General features: G+C 39.8%; 1 protein-coding gene and 1 long non-coding RNA gene across 3 annotated transcripts in view; one reads left to right on the plus strand and one right to left on the minus strand.

The window, feature by feature from the left end:
- LOC101847900 (PC3-like endoprotease variant B) overlaps nucleotides 1–15,265 on the plus strand; it is a 29,969-nt gene extending 14,704 nt beyond the window's left edge. The window contains exons 8-14 of the mRNA XM_005106962.3: nucleotides 4,529–4,701; nucleotides 5,462–5,701; nucleotides 6,500–6,600; nucleotides 7,881–8,096; nucleotides 8,424–8,591; nucleotides 9,782–9,925; nucleotides 12,861–15,265. Of these exons, the coding sequence (XP_005107019.1) occupies nucleotides 4,529–4,701; nucleotides 5,462–5,701; nucleotides 6,500–6,600; nucleotides 7,881–8,096; nucleotides 8,424–8,591; nucleotides 9,782–9,925; nucleotides 12,861–13,371 (1,553 nt within the window). The 3' untranslated portion in view covers nucleotides 13,372–15,265. The remainder of the gene's footprint in view (nucleotides 1–4,528; nucleotides 4,702–5,461; nucleotides 5,702–6,499; nucleotides 6,601–7,880; nucleotides 8,097–8,423; nucleotides 8,592–9,781; nucleotides 9,926–12,860) is intronic.
- Nucleotides 7,623–13,122, minus strand: LOC118478440. 2 transcript variants are annotated; one of them, XR_004859044.1, is made up of 2 exons: nucleotides 12,909–13,122; nucleotides 7,623–8,069 (listed from the first exon to the last, which is right to left on the minus strand). It is a non-coding gene; the product is annotated as an uncharacterized LOC118478440 (long non-coding RNA). The 2 variants fall into 2 exon arrangements; XR_004859045.1 differs by lacking the exon at nucleotides 12,909–13,122 and adding an exon at nucleotides 10,189–10,337.
- Nucleotides 15,266–22,705: the final 7,440 nt, after the last annotated feature.

Raw genomic sequence — 22,705 nt, forward strand, 5'->3', positions numbered from 1 at the left:
GGGGGGGACTATATCTGCCAGTGTGGAACTTTAGCTGTACTACGTGAAATATCCCAATGTGTCAGGTCATCAAGTGTTTGACTAGAATTGTTGATAAGAAGACATCTCTGTGTTTACAAAAATATCAAACAAAACCCCAAACCAACACAAATTAAGTTGTTTAAAAAGCCAGGACAAAACTTTTTTTGAGTATTTGTCTGAGAAACCTCCACTTTTGTTCGATATCCCCAAAGGGCAGGGCCTTGGTATGGCAAACGTTGGTCTCGGGGCTCTAATCTGGATCGGGAGGTCATGGGTTCGATTCTCAGCTGAATTATAATAACATTTAAAACTTGGTCTCTTTGCATCTTATTGTCTGGGGCGTGATTGAAAGAATATTAGTATCGTTTGATTGCACATAGATGGGCTCATTTTTTCCTGTGCACTATCTTTCATCATCTCTCACGCTTGAGTTCCTACATTATAATAAACAATGAAACAGTGTGAGCTACATAGACGACAAAATCACATTTGAATTCCATGATTGTAAGTCTCTACTTTCCCCATGAGCAATGTTCGGTGCTAGTCAGTTGACAGAGCGTGGTAAAATGGATGGTATTCAACTGGCATGACCTCTTACACCGTTTGGACATGTTAGTATTTCTCCGTTTGTCATTTTCCCGGAGCTAGTGTAGGCAGGCGTTGGGTCAACCAGCTCCCACTTTGGTTGGTTTGACCTCTTGGGAAAATTTGGTGGGGCTCACCTCCGTGACTCATCAGGATACACCTCCTGTCCGTCACCGAAGAGTCCTTGACTCTCCTGCTGGGTTGAAAATGGTCGGACATGCTCTTGTAATCCTGAAAGTTGTTGGTGTTGCAGATATTTCACATGGTATGGATGGGGTTTGAGCGTGATGACTGTGTTTTATGGACATACTGGGCTGACACATAGCTAGGGGAGTCTTCAACCTCCTCTCGATATAATTGAGTTCGGAAACCCACTTCTTTTTGTTAGATTCTCCTTTTCTGGTATTCTTTGTTCAATTTGAACCCTGTTTCTAGCACAAAAAAGAAGCAGCTTAGGTATGTCCAATCATCACCGTATAAGGGTTACTTTTGGCAGCCAGGATTCCTTTCAGAAAGTTAATTATGTACGTTGCAAATTCGTTCTGTCTCAGCCCACCACATCGTTCTCAGCAACGTTGTAGAACGTAAAATGATGCACCGATATTTTAATCTTGTAATACAGAGAAGACGCACTGCTTCTTAGTACCAATGGAACAGCTGGCACGTCCACTCAACACCAGAGTGTTTTTCATCTTCACCTAAGGACTTGATGGCTATTTCCTTGTCGGCTGTGGTGTTCTGTTTGTTTCTTCTCACTTTCAATGTTTCAACCAAGTGTGTTCACGCACGTTGCCACAATAATCACGTAAACATCGCAACAATACTCACGAGGACAGAACAGAGCCAAGTTGAGCTCGTCGAAAATTTGCTTCACCAGTGGGAGCGTTGCTTCATTTCTGTATACTCTGAAGTGTAGAGCCATTACACGTCAGCGAAACTTTGGAAAGGGGCCTCAAGGTACAGCTTAGTTGAGCCATACAGTAATGTAATGATAGTCGTGATAACTTGTTGAAGAATCCCTCAACACTGAGGATGCATCGGCCACACGTGCATTCATGTTTGACTGCTCGTTCATCGCCCAGTTCCTAACACATCATGTTCTAAAGTCCGATGGTTGACATAATAAAGAACTGTCAGCAAACTTTCTCCGCAAACTGGCAGCTACATTGCTGAAAATACCTGAATGCGCTTTATTTTCTGAACCTTTGGTCTCTTCAGACCGGCTTGATCCAGACGCACCAAACACTCTTCCCCATCACATCCTCTTTTTAAAAAATGAATTACAAATGTACGCTTCTGTACCCATGTGAGTCTCCATACTGCTTTTAAAAAATCTGTCTCTTTCCTTATAACTGAATTCGTCACAATGGTATCTACTATTCTGACAAGAGTGCCTTTTTGGATTTGTTGAGCTATTCTAGCTTTTGTTATTCCAGCCTTTTGGTCTCATTTCGTTTCTAGTTGTGCTAGTCAATCTGTTACTTTCGAGAAGGCAGTCCCTCACAAGGATCAATTTTACCTTTTCCTTTTTTCATTCCTCTTCTACCCACCTCCCTGCCGCACTTGTCCATAATCTTGTCGCAAGAATCCATTCCTTCTGCATATATCACACATGCATTCCGCCACCTTCCAATTTTATGTCCATTAGTTCCCTCGTGATTGCAGCCTACAGCTGTAGGGATCTCTGGCAATAGTTTAAAGAAAAATCTCAAACTCAGGGTCATTCTTAAGAAGACCATCGACACTTTCTGAAAGTGAAATGTTCAAAACACCAGGGTGAATCGGAGTCGATGGTGATAGCCATGGGCAATACCGTGGCTCCATGATAGGGGTGAATCGTGGAAAATTTGCTGGAGTGCACTTGCCATCGTCCACGGTCTTCTCCAATGTCTTTGCCAGACTCAGCTTGACCGGGCATCTTCCGCGAGATAAGGGATCCATCATGTATCCTCAGCCCGACTCATGCCAAAATGTCAAGAAAGTGGTATTTGTAAAGGACTAGCATTAATTATTGAAGAATTGAAGAACAGCGTTAACGTAGATGAACTATTCTGTAAACCTGACAAAGGGAGCCATTTCATATTTCGGGATTTTTTTTTCTCTCTTACGATGACTTGTTCTTGGTCCTTTCTTTACCAATCGTGAATCACAGATGACGCCGGCGGAGGTTTTTGCGTGGAATCACTTTCTCTGCTAAATATATCTCTGGCATAATAATACTAAAACCAAATACTTGAATAGATAATTTTATTGATGCATGATAAGTGAATCGTAAGAAAATGATGTCTGCAGCAATATAGTATACATCACGACTGAAACGTTTAATTTTGCGAAGAGACCAATGAATAATATCAGTTCACACCCATGGTCACAGCGTAGGATAATTCCAAGAACAAAAAGGATTGCATCCAGAATGTCAACAATGAAATAGTAACAATAAAGTGCATATTATTATTAAAATATTTTGTGTAATATTGTTAGTATTAGTTTAGTATTACTATTTCTGCTGCTGCTGCTGCAGCTGCTGCTACTACTACTACTGCTGCTGCTGCTGATGATGATGATGGTACTACTACTGCTATTACAGCTGCTCTGCAGCAGCTAACACTAGAGTGTGCTATTATACAACAATTAATGTAGGCGAAGAAGAAGAAGAAGAAGAAGAAGAAGAAGAAGAAGAAGAAGAAGAAGAAGAAGAAGAAGAAGGAGAAGGAGAAGGAGAAGGAGGAGAAGAAGAAGAAGAAGAGAGAGAGCTTTTTGTAAAGGTGCGGGCCCATAATGTGGATGGAACTCTATTGATCTTTCATGTTCTTTTGTCTCATCTTAGTAATCTAGATACATAAATTAATTGACAAATCTAATCTAGTAAATCGAATCACACAAATGCTTTATATTACAAGTCACTTCATTGTTGACTATAATATTTTTTATCTCGATGAACACTGATAACAGTTTACAATTCTGTCTAGTTCAAGAAAAAAAAACCCCGTACAGAACGGTCGGGGTGATGCGCGGCGGGGAAGCATGTAGCCGGTTTTCGATTACCCGTGTCAACGCGTGTCGCGACGGTCTGGTGAAACCGATGCGGCTATGTACATGGCCGGTTTGGCGATCCCATTTTTCAACCAGCTGCAGGTGTCCGTTTTGGAAAGTCTCAAATAAAACATATTTCTAGTTTTTTTTCAAACCTAATATTTATTGGGGACACGTATTAGGCTATTTACTATTCATTAAGCAAATAAAAAGATTTTTTAAATTTTTGCATGTAGCCGGTTTGTGAATCCCATCGACGATATATATCAATGTCACTTTGCGAGTTCCACACTTGTTGTCCCACCATCCTCTCCGCCCCCTGCCCTTCGTTGCGCTGCTATACTGACCTCAATTAGCGACCCCCATAAATTCACCCCCCCCCCCCCCCACCATGATTCGCTAAACTAAAACAATGGCTTCATAAAATTCCTTCTGTCTTTTGGTTGGAACCCGTTCATTTTGTTTTAATAGGGGGATTGGACTATGCCATCTTTTGTAAAATAAAGGGAGCCATACTAAGTGTTCCGTTCCCTTCTTATGCTCGTGACTCGACTCGCGACCCAACAGTAGGTTACAAACAAGCCACAAGGTGGTGACAGCGACAGGGGAGTGAATTAGGAATCGGAAGGCGATACTGTTCCGCGTTCCGCTTAAGTGAATCGCGAATCATGTTCCGCAGGGAAGAGTGGCGATTCAGTTCCGTTCTCGCGCTCGCGACCCAACTCTACCATATGTCATTTTGAAAAGTAACATGATGGAGTCATACACTGAGCAGTCGATCTAAATTTGATCCTTAAAAAAGAAAGTAGTAAAGATTAATCATATTAGAACAACTCTACCATTCGAGGGTTTAAACTTCAGGTTTCTCTTATTTCTTTTGCTCATGAAGGAGTTCGGATTCTGGACGGCCCAGTAACTGATGCATTAGAGGCAGAGGCTCTGACTTTCAACAACAAGTACATAGATATTTACAGCTCATCATGGGGACCAAATGATGATGGAGCCACAATGGAAGGACCGAGGCTCTTAGCTCTGGAGGCGTTACGCAAGGGAGTTACTGAGGTTTGTTGCTTGTATAGAAGTGCATATAATTTCTTTTTCCTTTTTCTTCACTCTTTATTTTTCTCTTCCTCCAACCCCCCTCTCTGTCTCTCTCACTCCCCACTCTCTCTCTCCCCACCCTCTATCCCATACTCTCTTTCTCCTTCATTCCCCCCCCTCTCTCTCTCTCTCTCTCTCTCTCTCTCTCTCTCTCTCTCTCTCTCTCTCTCTCTCTCTCTCTCTCTCTCTCACACACACACACACACACACACTCTCTCTCTCTCTCTCACACCTTCTCTCTCTCCCACACATTCTCTCTCTCTCTCTCTCTTCCTGTATGTGTGTGTGTGTGTGTGTGTGTATGTGTGTGTGTGTGTGTGTGTGTGTACAATGAGCTAATGAGCAGATTTGTTATTCATCTATGAAACGTTTTTTTTGTTTTTGTGCGTGTGTGTGTGTGTGTGTGGGGGGGGGGGGGCGTGCTTATTCCCCTCTTCATTACTTATAAACGCAATTAACATTGGTATCAACTGCTGATTTCTGAACTGAATGTTAGTATGATCCAGTAATGCTTTTCTCTTAAATATAACAAATTATAATGATTTTCATCTTTTTGCCTTAGTCCTAAAAAGCGGAAACCAATACGGTAAGAGATAAAATATAAAGTAACAAGCAAATAAAATTGAAAGTCTTCTCTATGTAAATATAGATTTGACTAAATTATGCCCTAAATGTATTATATTATGAAGTCAGTTTTTATCATATAATGTTTGTGTTTCAGGGCCGGGCTGGTCTGGGGTCAATATTTGTGTGGGCTACAGGCAATGGTGGGATGAACGAAGATGACTGTAGTGCAGATGGCTACGTGTCCAGGCCGGAGACTTTGTCCGTTGGTTCCGTGAATGACTGGGGAAGGAGCCCGTTTTTCATGGAGAACTGCTCCTCCACGCTAGCTGTTGTGCCCAGTGGTGGTGAAGACTACATAGATCAAGAGAGGGAAACTGGAGTCAAACTTAAAGTGGTGAGGAAAACTTGTCTTTGTCTTCTCAAATATCAGCATAACATGTGCAACTGAACCTGCTCTACAGCCACCAGTACAAGACACATACCTGTACAAACAACTTTTCACTTCCTCCTTTGCATTTTTTCTTCATTAAAATGGCACTGTCTGAGATGTCTACCTTCCTCAGACAACCACTTTTCGCCTCGACAATGGGTTTATTTCTGACTTTATTTCTGTAACAATTTTTACATTGTATTTAAAATTTCATCTTTTTTTCTTTTCTGGAGAGCATCTTTATCGAATAAATGCCTCAGTGCAATTTTATGAAAATGTAAAGTGAAATAATTGCTTCACTCTCAGTCTCACAATCATAATATAAAATCTTTTTTATATTAAAAAAAAAGTTTTCTAGCTCTATATATTGATCACTATTCTTACTCACTGTATCCTATAGATTTCAGAGCAAGTTAACCCATAGCTAGAGAAGTTGTCTCTGAAGCTCTTGATTAAAAGATAAACCCTAGTAAAATGGAAACTATTTAATTCTTCACCAAATGATATCACAAAAAAACCCGTTGCCGAGTAGTTAAGTAATGGATATGATTTTTTAAATTTTATTTGTCAATAAAGAAGAAATTTGATAAAAATTATTGTAATACAAGTAAAATATTTTGCGCAGACTACCATTTTTCCTTTGCAGTTTTACTTTTTTCTATTTGACCTACTTTGTAGAATAAATTAGTTTGTGTAGCTGGAAAAACAAAATATACACCAGTTAAAACTGTTATTTTAAAAAAAAGTTATTATCTTTGATAGGTTACAACAGATATGAACGGTGGATGTATTGAAAACTTCCAAGGTACTTCAAGTGCTGCCCCTCTGGCTGCAGGCTGCTTAGCAAATGTTTTACAAGCCAAGTAAGTCCCAAAATTTAAGTAATGCCAATATTGATAAATTGTAACATCATTAATAGACTCTGTAGCATCTTGTTGCCTTTAATTCTGCTAACCTTCTGAATCGTGATGCTATTTATGTAGTCACAAAATGAAAACGTCTGCAGGCATTGATCTAACTCTCAAAGAGAATTACTCTTCAGACAGTCGTTGGTAAATTATGTATGTTTTGAACCTTGACCAATCACACTAAAGACAATGGGGCTCTTATAATTTCTTTCAGTGCACTTTGATAAGCTAAGTATGTATCCTATCCATGAATGTAAGAAGATCTTAGTTCATCTTGAAGGACAATAAGGAGTAAGTGAAGAAACAGGATAGACATCCTCCCCCCCCCCCCTTCATGATCCATCCAAGAGTTTGTCTGCTTATAGTCTCCATCATAATCTGGTTGGAGATCCGTACAGATGATACCAATAACTCCATATTCCCCCCCCCCAAAAAAAAAAGGAAAAAACAATTGAGGGGATGAGATGCAAAACCCGCTAAGCAACATTTTTGAAAAAATTGAGATTTTTTTTGCTTATAAATGCACATTGTTGTGGGCTATCAGATTTACCAAGTGTTTTCGACCAAAACTGAACACATACTTCATAAAAGCCACCGAAAAATCTTCTTTTTACACTTGCTTGAGCGTAAAACAGCATTAAAACAAGCTGATTCACTCAAAAGTACTAAAATGGATGTAGCGGGTTTTGCATCTCAGCCCCTCAATTACAAAAGATTATTTTAGAAAAAAAAATAATACAATAGCAAACCTAGCACCACACAACCTGTTTGAGCAGTTGACTCTGTCTGGACACAAACATTCTTTACCCGTTTTTCTGTGAACAGCCAGAACTTCTTCAACTTCATAGATGATTTAATTATTTTACGAGCACCCTTTGTGTACCTGAGTTAGCTTTACGGACAAACAGACAGAGGTAGACTCAAGACAAGCACAACAAAAAGGGAGAGGCCCTTCATTACATCAAGCCATAAGTCAGTTTAAAGTCTGGGAAGAATAGAACCATGTATGGAGAATATGATCCAGCATAAGAATGATCATTTAGTGCAGGGAAAAAGCAAGATATGCAGAGAAAAAAAACAGAGAGAAAGAAAAGAAACTTGACCTAACACAGTGGCTCCCTCTGGCCGCCTGCACAGAAAGAAGAGTTTGCTTGGTCGATAACAGTGTGTGTACATTTATTTCTTTAGCCTTTAGTTACATGAATGTTAAACATTCTATACATTTTTTGCTCCAGTCCTTTACTGAGCTGGCGAGATGTCCAACACCTGGTCGTGCGAGGGTCACGCATCCCATCGGCAGACAGCAGCTGGACCATCAATGGAGCCGGACATCACGTGAGCCACCGGTTTGGCTTCGGCCTTTTTGACTGTGGCAAGATGGTGGAGCTAGCTCAGAGCTGGGAAAACTTTCCACAGCAACGTGTCTGCAACACAACACGCAAAAACTACCAGTAAGTTAATTGTACTGTCAGGCACAGATAGCATGAATGTGGAAAACTTGAAAGCATTGATAGCTCATACAACTTGCCTTTCCTTGACTGATATTTCTTTCATATTTGACCTTTCATTATTGATTTGTTTGTTTGAATAATGAGAAGCACATCGACACAATTGTTGTCATTTAGTGCGGGCGAAAAGTAAGACAGACAGACAGAAACAAGGGAGGGAAAATAAAGAAGTGGGACCTATCACTGGTATCAGTGGCGAATACATATAATCTAAGTTATAATCTCCACAAGACTCTAAGCTAATAATTTTTATGATTTTCCATGCTTCAGAATCCTGAAGAGTGGAGGAAAAATTGTTGATTCCATGGAAATAAATGGCTGTTATGGACATGAATCTCAATCAATTGACCGTTTGGAACATGTGCAAGTCCATGTGAAGATGTCGACAGTCATCCGGGGAGACACTGAAATTGTCCTGACCTCTCCGGCTGGTACAAGGTAATTTTCCTCATGTGTGCTTGGTTGATATCATAGTTCCATAGTGTGGACTAATTAGATTGGATTTATGATTAGACCTTCTTGTTAGGAATTGAATGTGAGAGAGAAAGTTATAATAACCCTTTTTCTGAAACTGATACTAAATTGGTACTGACCTCTTCTTTGGAGATCTCAAAATAATGAAGAATACTTTGTATTCAAATCTGACTGTTATAATTCTCTTACCTTTTAGGTTATAAAATGAAGAAAAGAAAGTGGATGGGAGGAATCAGAAACAAGATGGGATGAGATGGAGTTGTTTTTAGCTCTTTTTGTGTGAGAATTAAACGTTTTACCGTAGAACACGACTGTAGCAGCACCCCCTAGAGCGGGACCTTAATTACCGGAATCCCAGGGTTTTTGTTCTATGTAAACTCAATTACCTGGGCTCGGGTGGGGGGGGGGGGGGGGGGCTGTAGGCGGGCTCTAAACAGGCAGTCAGCAGAGTGGAGTTGTGATTGGCCAGTCCAGTGATGAGTGAGGTCGGGCAGGTGCAGAGAGAGATGGTGCGGAGAGACGTGTTACGTGAGCCACTCCCAAAAGTGATGTGCCATAGCCTAGACGCTCAGTATGACTGTATAAAAATTTCTTGCCAAAATTGTGAACTGGTTTTAGAAAATAATTGTCTTCATAGAACTGAATTCGGAGACCTGTGTACAGAATCACATTGATAGTAAACTGGTTTGAAGTTCGTCTGGATTACACTGCTTCTCCAATTTTACCTCCGTTGCTACCTTGTACAGTAAGCATCAACAATCTGAAAGAACTAGTTGAAAGTAATTTTTACTTGTACATAGTGCTGTATTTACTAACTCATCTTGCAAGAGGAATGTTTACGGATGTTCTTTTCAAAGAATTCCTTTAATTATAAATGTTAACAATTGTGATTTTGAAAAATCTTACATTTAATTTTACTGAAATCATTTTTCTTTCATTTTCTCAATGATGTATGCTAAATCTGAGTATGTTATGCATTATATAAGTATGACATTGTTTAAAAAAAATTATGGTTCGTTTCTCTGTATTGTAAATAAAGAATTATTTTTTATCAAATCACAACCCCCACTTCTTAATTGAAAGAATAACAAGTATTTGGAGATATTGACACAATTTTCTTCTATTTTTATTGAAATTCTCTCCACTTTGAAAAGATCGGTCCTGCTGTCTCCACGTGGCAATGATAATCATCATGGAGAGTGGGAATTCACGTTCATGACTGTGCACTCCTGGGATGAGAGCCCAAAGGGAACATGGACATTAACGGTACACCATAGACCAGGTTCTGTTAAGCCAAGGTAAATAATGTACCCCTAACCTTTTACATTTCTACCATATCATAATTCTTTCTTTTTTTTGGCTGGGAAAATAGATGTTACGTCTATAAGTTTATAATGTTTCAAAGTATGCAATACATATTAACTCGCTGGTGACATTTCACGCAGCATTTGCGAGCACCAATATTTTCCCAAGAGGCGGTTGACGCACCCCCTGCAAGCACAAGTTTTGTGTTTTTTCCTCGGAAAAGTATGCTTGCAAACACTGGTGAACCATCTCTTACCGTGCAGCCGACGTTTGTTTCGTTTCATGTGAAGTTTCACCGGAATTGGTGGGAAACTTTCTAAGTTATCAAGCCGGAAGAAAGGTTAACTGATTCCGTCCATTCGGCCGCTGACAGCGGCTCTGAGTTTTTCCGCTGCCTCCATTCGGCCGCTGTGAGCGGCTCAACGAAATCCGAAACAAAGGTGCACTTTTTAACATAGTTCCTACTTTTTAAGTTGTCGAAAGGAAGTAGAACTTGTAAACAAACCTGACCTCAATCTCTGAGAGCCAATATCGATCGAAACTCCGCGAAATTCTTGCAAAAATCGTTGTTTTGTTGTTGCGATGTAGGCTAGATCTAAGGGTAAACAACACGGAGCCTGGTATAATAATAATAATAAAAAGGCTCTTCAAAGAAATATATTCAACTAAATTTGTGAAATTCTTGCATAAATGTGTGCTAGTGTGATATCGCTACAATGTTGTGTTGATTCCTATGGATTATAAGGACTTGTAGAGCTGAGAAAATGCGGTAAGTCGAAATTTTCTAAGAGCTGTTGCGCAATTTTTTTTCTCATTCGTTTTTGTCAGAAGGAAAATGTAATACAAACAGATTATAGGTCATTGTTATTGATATAAACAGATTCTTCTATTTATTCCCATCAGTTTGGTATATGACAATACATATTAGAGTAACTTAGAGCTTCACAGTAATGCGTTAAATAGATGCACCCCAGGTCTAAAACTGAACGGGGAAAAATAATTCTGTCCAGAGCCTGGAAAAATAATTCTGTCCAGAGCCTGGAAAAATCATGGACGGAATCAGTTAATCACACTGAGGCCCTACTTTCTTTTCTCTGACTGGTGTCTGTTCTCGTAACACTTTGTCAGTATGATGGCAGCACGTTAAGTAAGAGAGGAGGAAATAAGAAGAGAAAGGCACACCGAGATTAAAAGCCATTCTCTTTGTTCAAACTTGAATCTTCAAAAATAATTGTTGTCAGACAATTTATGGCAACAAAGGTTGCTATTAGAGGAAAACGTTTGCAGTTAAAGGGTGTTATTTATTTTAGAAAAATGTCATTACACAAGCTTAGGCTGCTGTTGTTAGGTGGAGATTGCTCTTATCTGGGTTACTGTTAAGTGGACACCACGTACTGTACCAAAAACTACTTTTTCAGAGAAGCTATATGATACATAACTCTATTCCATGTGAAAGACTTATGTCCCCTGAGAATTTTGGTACTATTCTTTTACCTCTCAGTCAATTTTTATGTAATCAAAATATTGTGAAATTCTCTAATTGGCTGCAACCCTATGGTTGACAGATATGAGAACAGTGTCTAGTGCGCCAAACATCTTCTTATTAACAGAGGACAATCACAGTAACTTAGATATACAGAGCCTAATTATTTTCTAGACTGTGAAGTCATTGCAAATAAGTATTTTATTGCCTTAACAAGCACAATTGTCATTATTTTGAAAAGAACTAGGAGCTGTGTCCCGGCCAGTGTAATACCAACACTTGATACCACACAGTTTAGGTCTATACTGTAGTGTACTGAGTTCTCCAAATGTTGGGGTCATATAGCCTGGCAGTTTCGTGGAAGGATCAATGAAAAATAATCCCTAGCCAAAGACTTTATTCCAGAAGAAAATGAACTGCTTTTTCTATTGATAGATAAAGATGGGGATACAGTGGAAACCATATATAACAGGCCCGGTAATAACAGGGATCTTTTAAATCCCCGTTTTTTCCTTCTCTTTGACTCTATTAAAAGTTTTCGGCAATAACAGGGCCTCATCGGAACCCAACCGGTTATAGCAGGGACAAAGGCTCGTTAATATTGTGTAAAAAGTAAAAGAGAGAGAGAGAGAGAGAGAGAGAGAGAGAGAGAGAGAGAGAGAGAGAGAGTAACGCAGTGATGGAGCAAGCCATGCCACTGCAAGCACAAACAGCATGTGAAGTGAGAGAGGGCTGCGGTGTGCTGCAGACCTCGATTTAGCCTGAAACTTAGCAACACGCAAGCGTAATGTGTCACCAACGATGTCAGGCGCAAGAGAAAATGCCTTTCAATTGACAAAAATACGAAAAAATCCAGGCTGTTGACAAAAAGCGAGCTCCACTGGCAGAGATTTGTCGTTAGTTCGACATTCCACAAGGGTCGTTTCACACTATTATCAAGGATAGAGAGAAGATAGTGGTGGCATACTCCTATGGAAAGTTTGCTCTGAATCGAAAGAAGATGAGACTACTCGATGTAGATACTGTGGACCAAGCTCTTCTGATATGGTTTAAGGAGGCAAGGAGAAAGTTGGTGCCAAAACCCCTGTTCGTGGAACTACCCATGAATAAGTACAGCTGGATAAGTCCACAGATGCCTACTTTCCTTGCTTTTCTGATTTAACAGGGATCGGATATAACAGGACATTTTCTCTACTCCCACCATCCCTGTTATATCAGGTTTCCACTGTACTTGTCAGGGGGGTGGGTAGGTCAATAAAGGAAAGTAATCTTCTCTCTCTCTCTCTCTCTCTCTCTCTCTCTCTCTCTCTCTCTCTCTCTCTCTCTCTCTCTCTCGTCTTTCTCAATTTACACACACACACACACACTCATAATAAGACCCATAATACACACGCGAATGCAAACACAAATAAAAGCTCCTTTTAACCATTGGTCTTCATTTTCAGAAAAAATACGGATGAAGAGAACTTCAAAGATGATCTTCATAAACTTACAGAGATGCTTGATATGGACACCAGTCCTCCAGGCTACATCAAAGAATGGAGTCTGGTATTGTATGGAACACATGGCACGCGACACCAGCGAGCACATCTGGAGGCAAGTCGTGAGCAGAATGCGTTTAGTCCTTCTGAGAAAGTCGTGTTGGAAATTAAGAAAAAAGAGGTGGAACTTTCTAAGAGGGTTCAGGTGAAGAGAGCAGAGATCAGTGGACTTAAGAATTCGGAAATGGAGAAAGTTGATGATAAAACTGAGAGAGATGAGCTTATTCGCACATTATGGAATACACTTCACAGGCATGGAGGAAAGTATGTGAAGAAGAGGGTTCTTAAGACAAGTATCGGTACTGGAAAGTTTGTTAAAAAAAAGAACCTAGACAATATTGAAGATCTTGACAAGTTGGTAGACTATGTAACCTCAATGCTTGAAAATGCAATTCAGGAAAGAGGAGAAAAGTAATTTGAAAAAAAAAAGGTATGAACAGGATGCATGCAAAAGATGTTTCAACCTGATTTTGTATTATGTGAAACAACAATAATATTTGGCTACAGCAAAACATTCTTTTATCAATATTCAGGCTTCCTCAAATTTGAAAAATGAATCTGTTGAATCACAGTCATTATGTGATTGGGTTATATTTACTGCTTAAACCTGTGTAACAGGATGATCCATTACAGGTGTTGGACAGAAACATTTTATTCTGAAAGCATGTCAAGAGGAAAGCCCAGTTTTATGTTCTTGAGATTAATATAAGATGACTAAAGACTGAAAGCTTTTAACAAATATGCAATGAGAATTAAAAAATAATAGGCATATCTATTGATTAACATTACTGTTTACATCTTACGCCAATATCCCTATGAAGCTGATCATAACCTAAACGGTGATGAAATACCTCAAATGCAAAATATGGTTCTCGTGAAGACAAACTAATGCAGAACTCAAATTGCACACTGTTCTCATGAAAACAAACTTATAGTGTATGAGCACAAAATACGTATACATACATACACACACAAACACACACGCACACATAACATGCACACCTTCATTGAAAAAGAAAGACGCTTCAATTCCTCTAGTTTGTTAACACGAGGAAGAAATCCAAAGTGCTGGTTTAGTTGGAAGTTCTACCGCGCTACGGCGGTCTACCATAATTCCCACCTGACCATGATCTACTAGCTGCAGTTTCGTTGGTCAAACACAGAGTATGCCCAGCCTGACTGGCAACGGTAACGACAGCGCTTGAGAAATTTAGGCCAGCGGTAGTGGCATTATATAATTTAGCTATGTAGTGTAGGTAGACAGATGGATTGCTTCATTTTGTAGTGGTAAAGATATGATCGCCAAGTAAGTCGCTATAGCAAGTGACTTTTTCTAGAAATTGGGGATTTGGGCTTTTTCTCCTCTCTCCCCCTCTCCCAGACAAACTGCAACCATCAAAACATTTTTACCATGGCAAATTACAGTCCCAAGCCTGTATACATTTAAGAGGGATCTGTAAACTGACCCTTGACTCAAGTTCCAAGCTTGCATAGACTGGTAAAGTTTCAACTAAACCAGTTGTCAGACCACTGATTCAGCTAAAAAAACGTCGGTAGATTTTCAACTCACCTGGCACCAAATTGAAAGTCCACACATTTTCATTCAGATGTCTGTGATAACTTTTTACCCCCATACCATTTTATGACTTTTGTTCTTAATGTGAGGCTGTTGAAGTTGAAGAGTTTTATTTTTAAAGCATTGTTGATGTGAGATCTTTTGAGATAATTAGCTAAAATTTAGCAATACATGTACACTATAATTAATGTTCTTATACCAGACACAAACTGGTCATTCTGCACTGTCAACTCATAACAGTGGGTTTTTATGGTCTATCCTTTTATGAGTTAGATCATTTGGGAAGCTGCCTGCTTTGAACTTGCTTTTCAGGTCCAATCAGGGCAGAGTGGGATATGATGATTTCCCAGATAAGACAGACAGAGCTTTTGAAGAAAACACTTACAAAACATTTCGACAATCCAATAAAGATTCTTTTTTTCTCTTCAGAGGAGAAAAGCTTCCTTTTTTCATGTATCGACGGCTGGGTGCAAAACTCTAGCAAACACCAATTTCCAATGGTGATTATCAGAGTCCTTCATCCAACCAAAATTATCATGTCCTATTCTGGAATCATTTCCAACCTCATTGTTTACCATTTCAATTTCGTCCAACAGTATAAAAGCCGCGATCTTTGACTTTTGCAGGTTTTTGGGACTTACCTTTCTAATCTAGACCTATACTGTATGTTCCTTTTACTTTTACACTAATACTAATAGTTTAAAAAATAAATTCTTAATATAAAACTGTCAAATACATTGTGTGCTCTTGGTTTTTGACATAATTTTGTGTATCCTTGTAGCTTTAACATTTTTGTTTGGATGACAGTACAATATACCTGTAGTGTGTGTGTGTGTGTATGTGTGTGTGTGTGTGTGTGTGTGCTTGTGCGTAACCTTTAGGCAGACAGTTGAGTTACAGGTGTCAACTGTGCCAGCAATGGTTGGTTCGGAAGTTATTCTCATACTCAGAGCTGTCAACCCCATTCACTTGATCCTAGACCTATGTACCAGGTGACCAGAAAAAAAGTTTGTCCAAAAGAAAGCTTCTAAAACCGTAATGAACGGTAATGAATAAAGGTGCAAACTCCAAAGTTTGCCCAACTGTGGTTCATCCATCTGGATTTGTTCTGTAATTCTGTAATAACAATAAAATTAAAAATATGATAGCTACAAAACAGTTACAAGATATCTTCCAGATAGCCCCAAAATTGAGTATCATAAACAAGAAAGTTGTAAATATTTTTTGGATCTAACTTTTTTGCGGGTCGGCTGATATAAAAAACTGGTCATTGTATAGTATAGGTTTAACATTCCCTCTCCAACTCCCCCAAAACTGTTTTAGGTTTTATTATTAGAGGTGAGACCTCTGAGATAGGAATGAATCAGGCGGATGAAGAATCTTGAACTTTAAACTCTCAAAACAACTCGAGTTCAAGCATGCTCCACAGGGGATTCGAACCAGATCTAAATGAAACTCAGAGCCCAGTGTTTTACAAGTCCTTCAACCTTGTCAATACAGACAAACAAGCTAAAAAATATATAAGGCTCCAAGTCTCAGAGATACTGTACTGTACAAGAGAACCAACTTCTCAAGAACCTCATGATGTCAAATGGATAGCTATGCTAAATTAATTTTGCACACAGTACTGGTGTGGATACCAGTACCAGCATACCATTAATACCAAAGTCGAGATTTTGACCCTGCGTATATGCAATCTAGTCTAAAATTACTAAAAATCATCAACTTGAAGTATAGTATAGAGCAGTAGTCCTTTTTTGTTCGATATGAGTCAATAGTGTGTGTGTGTGTGTGTCCATTCCATTCACACCACTCCAGTCAAAGGATTCGTTAAAATACAGAGATTAAACTTGCGGGGTTGGGTAAGCCTCGCAAACAAGATTGAGAACCACTGAGGAAGAGGAACAAGGAACACTTTAACACAGATTTTTGACTGTCATTACAGTGGAACCTGATTCGAGTTGGAGCGCTTGTCCACAGCCTCCGCTCCACTCCAAACATCATAAAATTGTTAAATGATAATGAAAGCTTCAGACACTATGAACTAATAGATCTCTATTTGCACATAGTCAGTCCACAGCGTCCTTTCCGTTGTGCTTCTCATTTTTGTGCGTCGAACATGTCGAACGCTTTATGGGTTGTGAATGTGAGGAGAGTCGGGTGTGTGACTTGTTTGACTTTGATTTTGATGGGGCTACTGCTACTGTGATGTTGATGCAGATGATGATGATGGTGATCAAGAAAAAAAAAAAAGCACTTAAAGATGCTTTAATAAAGACAACTAATCTTTCGAGTGGTGGAATTGCCTTTCTTCAGAGTGTGTGTCTTGTTGTTTCTCAGAGGCGCACGTGGTCAGAAAAAAATCAAATGTAATTTTCTTCATCCGTAGAAAGATAGTCAATGCATTTTTCTTCACCGGATAATATTTGGGGTAGGAGTGAGTATGAATTCTAGTTTGGTGTGGTCATGACATTTGGGATGAATGCAGTAACAATGATAATTAGATCATCTCCCTTTGTACCAACAACAAAGAAAGATTTAGCATTATTTTATCAGTGCCATTTTGCATCAGGTGCCAAAATAAAGCGGAGTGGATGGTGTGGATAAAGAGAACGGAGTCTACATGTTTCTCTCCAGACATTTCATGATGAGGTGCGGAGGCTGTGGACACCAAGCCTTTGAGTTAGAGCTCAGAAGATGAGAAAGTTAATCCGAAAACAGTGGTAAATTACAAGAAAATGATAGAATTAGAATCCATCGGTTTGTTTTTTTCACCGAACAAAGTTTGACAGTCTGCAAACTTTGATTTAATTAAACAGAATTCCCAGTAATGACAATGGAGTACACCTAAACTGAAATCTGAAGGACAGCAGAAATTTCTTCATTTTAAACAGGTGTTCAGTTTAGTAGAGAAGATTTTTATTAACCCTATCCGTACGCCCTGGGGTCATTTTGTACCCCCGGGAGTTGTATTCTTCACGTTTCAGAATACTTCTAGTACGACCCCTTTGAATTTTCAGTATTTCTCAAAAAATCATTTTGACAGACTGCTATGCAAAGCGTACGGATCGGATAAACAAGTAAATTTCCTCTTCGGAAAGAGGTGGCAGAGTTCCCCATGTCGTGTATGGATACGATAGTAAAACATGACGTACGGATAGGGTTAAATATCAGTAGGTCTAGAAGGAAAACAATTGGGATTTCTTCTTTTGATTCATCACACCACTGTTTTCAGATCATCAACTGTGGTTGGTTTAAAAAGCGGACTATACTAATAGAGGCAGGACCCCTGAAAATGAAATTAGACCAAATCTTTCCAAACAACTGGAGTTCATGCATGTCCCACTGGGGATTTGAACCAGGGTTATCTGCACCATAGCCCCGTGTGATACAAGCTGAGCAAACAGTTAGTCTCTTTGTTCCTCAATACAGTGAAACTTTCAAGCTAAGAAAAATCTGTCCAAGATGACCATCTGTTGTTCAGGAGAAAAGTGGTCGGGCAGTCGGTACAAACTATTTTTTTTTTTTTACATGATAATTATAATACAGTAGAGTCCACTTATAACGAGTCCTGAAACAACGAGAAGTCTGTTATAAAGACACTATTCTGAAACCCTGTTTTTTTCCTTCTTTATCTTTCTAAATAAAATACTGCTATAGCGTACTCAGACTAACATGTTAGTCGGTTATAGCGGCATATTGCTGCTGCTGTACACAACGCATAGGCTGTTTTTTATACATGTAAAACTTCGCCGGTTGAGAAACTTGTTGGTGATATTGATAGCAAAACAAAGAGTGGGGGAGCCCACGTGTGCCAATAATGAAGGCCAGAGTAAATGAGCGGGGAAGGTGTGGTATGCACAGACAGGCAGAGAACGCATTGCATGATAGGTCAGCGTAGTTTAGATTATCTAAGCCTACCATGCCTCTCACTTCTCCGATGCGGTGATGGAGAGGTCACAGTCCTGTGATGGACACATGCGTGTGTGATGGACGGAGTGAATGTGTGACGGGCACAAGCAGACTGAACTCACCACAGGGTGTGATGGGGTGGGGGCTAGACGGTAAGAACGTATAGGGTGGGGGACAACACATCGGGCGAGTTAGCATAGGCTAGAGCCAGAGCCCCCTCTTTCTGATCGCCAAAGCCGAGCTGTCCACATTGCAAGCGCTAGAGAAAGAAACATGATTCGATTTTTGATCAAGTATAATAAAATATAAGACCTAGAGGTCATGTTGAACCAAATCACCACATGGGGGAGATAACGAATAGAAATAAACAGACCACCAAACTCATAGATTAAGCCTACTTTATTATTTCCCCTGAATTTATTACTGGATCCCTTGTAACGAGAATCCTGCTATAACACGGACATTTTGCACCGGTCCTCTCCCTCTCGTTATTTCAGGATTCCACTGTAATAATACATGTAAATAGAAAAAACAACAACCGAAAACGCAATGGCAAGAAGTGAGATGAGAAGTGGTTGTTTTGATCTGTGATTGTCTTGGACAGGTGGTTGTAGGAGCAAGTTCAACTGGTAAGGCTAAGAAGAGTAAAGTAAGAGGTACAAAAGAGGACCCACCTCTCAAAAACCTTACTACACTTGCACAATTTACACTGTATCAAAGAGATGTCTAAACCTATACATTGTACCGTTGTATATATCTCTCTACCAAACATACCACCAGCATGCCACAGTACTGGTTAATTGCTTTATTCCCTTGGGAAGAAAATGCTGATCTTGGCTGTATAGACCTAGTCTAAAAGTCTTGATGATGTTATTAATAGGCTACATGATGTACGGTATGTTATTAGAAGGGGTTCAATGAGTCAGTCTCATAGTTTTGACGGAGATCAAGACACACACACCCTGTGTATACATGTGGCATTCGATGTAGGATCATGCATGTGTGTGTGTGTGTGCGTGTGTATGTGTGTGTGTGTGTGTGTGTGTGTGTGTGTGTGTGTGTGTGTGTGTGTGTGTGTGCGTGCGAGAGAGAGAGAGAGAGAGAGAGAGAGAGAGAGTTGAGAGAGAGAGAGAGAGAGAGAGAGAGAGAGAGAGAGAGAGAGAGAGAGAGAGAGAGAGAGAGAGAGAGAGAGAGAGAGAGAGAGAGAGAGGGAGAGAGAGAGAAAGTACCTTCCATTCATTTTACTACTTACCGGTACTGAAAAACTGTGACTTCTGAGTATGCAAATTATGCAATGAACTTTTCTAACTCTAACTAACTAGATTGAGAACCCCTGAGGTTTATATTTAATTAAATACAATGTATGGAATACATTCTATCACAATTGTAGTACAAAATGTACATGTACCGGTAGCAGTATTGATAGTATTGATACATGCAGGTGTAGCAATCGTAGTAATCAACGGCTGGACCAAAATTTTTAATAGACAGAGAAAACATCAAAACAATATGTTCTCCCAATCTTACCATGGGGATCATAAAGTTATAAAATAAAGAATTAGAAATTACCGTCAGGACTTCACCGCTCCATAACTTATGGTCATTGACATTGTGTTAGTTTAATGCCTCAAGGTTATTCAATGTTTTAATTTATAACAGGCGGGACTTCCTTATAATTTCCAGTCCATCTTTCAGGGTGTCCAGCAATATTTCCTGTAAAAATTTACTACCTGGAAAAAAATTGACTACCCAGCAAATCAAGCCCCACACCAGCTCGAAAAAGGGAGTTAATTTGCGCTATCAATAACATATATATATTATTATTACATAACATATGGAACGAAAAGAACACACAACAAAGTCCAGTCGACAAAATGGAGGATAGACAGACGATCGCAAGCTTGCTTGCAGCTAGATTTAGATTTAGTAAGGTTTTTACGGCGCTTGCAACTGTATAGGTGATATGAGCGACAAGGGGTGGATGTCAACAGAGAAGTCCAAGCTTCGACTATCAAGGCACCCCGGAAATAGTAGTTCACAAGTGCGACAAACATACAAAAAAAGTAGTGGAAAATGACGATAGTAAAGAAGAGGACAGAAAAGGCAGCAGTGTCCTCTACGCGGGTCCAGCACAGTATGAGCATGACATTGATAAATCAACCCATTTACAATTCTACTGTGCATAAGAACATGTTAATATCCTCCCTTTGGGAATGGCCTAAAGACGTTTCAGTCAGTAGCACTGCCCCGGTGGAGGTGGGAGGGGGGAAGGGTTAGATTTATACCTAATGTGTACACACAGGGTGACTGCAAAACCGGCTTCTCCATTTTCCAGGGCCATGTTACACAACAACAACGCGCGCACACACACACACACACACACACACACACACACACACACACACACACACATGTAATGACTCGAGTAAACCTATTCAGTGTGAGAGGTGTAAGAACTGTGAGAGGGCAAGAGGCAGTGGCACTGAAAATCTGCCAGTCTTGAACAGAAAGCTACAATATTGTTCTAATTTACTATCACCCAACAAATGAAACGCGAACACTTCATTTCAATAACACGGCTTACAAGGTATGAAGGATCCCGATTCCACACAAGGCCTACACCAACGCGCGCTTTGCAGAGGGCTCTAAATCTAATCAAAATTCTGAAATTTGCTTACAGTTTTTGTCCTCTGGTGTTGCCTTCATCCGCTCCCCCCTCCCCCGAGTGTCTCTTTAAAAAAATCAATAATCCCTGCCCTACTCCGTAGTCCTATACTTCGTAACGCTCGACTTTTTAATGAACTTTGGCGACCCCAACAAACGCCGGTGCTCACCGATGCCGTACCTTGTAGTGCCTCGCGAGAAGGTTCACTGACCTGTCACGCTGGCGAACCCGACAATCTAAAAATCGGACAAAGCTTGTATTTTCTTTTCACCCCCCCCCCCCACAAGTGACAGCACGGTGAAGAGTCCGAGTAATTATTAAATTTTGTTTGCACGGTGACACAGCGTTCATACTGTACAACCTGCATATTACAAATGTTGCGTTATCAGTTTATCTTCGTCATATTTCAGGGTGGTAACGAAAGCGAAAGTAGATCTTGATTTTCCCGATCGAGCCTCGGTGTCACATACACTTCCACCTGCCGCCATAGCCGGCTTTTCGCGTGAAACGTACTCTCGGACGGGGAAAAGGTGAACAAATAATTATATTCACAATCGCGACCTGCAAAAACGGAGTCATGTACCACGGCTAGGGTTCACTGAAAAGTCCTGCTGGCTTCATCACTCAGTATGCAGGCTAATTTACGACCGTTTACCAAATGTTTACTACCTTCAAGGCAAATTTACTACCATTTACGACCTTTACGACCAGGGCGTCGAATTTACGACTTTTTTACGACTTTACGACTTTGCTGGACACCTCAAAGATTCTTTGATAGGACTGAGATTTATATATATTTAATATTATGCCAAGAGCCCTGAAAAGTCACTTAGATGACCTAATTTCAGAATGACCAATTGGGGATTTAAACTGGGGTCATCCTCTTTATCATAAGAAGAGGTGGGTTTTTACCTGGCCTGTCAGGGTTAACTCAAGCTGAAATTACAGAGAAGGATACAACACCCCAGCAGAAAGACCAAGAAACTAGATCAAAACTTCTCATTCGGGAATTAAACTCAACTCGCCTGTATTTGCTAATCGGCTCATCATCAGCACAAGCACATGTAAAGTTAGTTTTATGAGGTAAAGAGAAGCATACAGTACAGACACAAAAATGACTATTTATTTAGTCATGACTCATTTCATTTAGCACAGGGAAGAAGTAAGACAGATCTATAGCAGAAAAAAAAACAGAGAGAAAGAGGAGGACTGAGACCTAACCATAGTAATTTTACACGCAAATTATTGTACGACCTGGTTCCCTCCAACTAGTCAATGTGGCCTCCATGCACCCACAAACTACATAATGCACCAGCCTATAGCTGAAACATTCTGGCAGTATACATCATGTAATCTATAAAATAAAGGAATGTACCTAATAAAGATTGTAGCCTATAAATGTACAGATTTATAAGCAACACTTTGTGTAAATTACATGCACAGATGTAGCTATCTTTTTTTCCATACCTCGATACAAATACATCACAAGCATTCAGTCTTCTTACATAGCATTGAATGTAACATGATCTTTTACTTTTAGTTTGTATTTAAGTAAGGTTTTATGGCGCTCGCACTGCATACTGCATATATATATAT

The sequence above is a fragment of the Aplysia californica genome, unplaced genomic scaffold (assembly GCF_000002075.1).
Source record: "Aplysia californica isolate F4 #8 unplaced genomic scaffold, AplCal3.0 scaffold00566, whole genome shotgun sequence".
NCBI lineage: Eukaryota > Metazoa > Mollusca > Gastropoda > Aplysiida > Aplysiidae > Aplysia > Aplysia californica.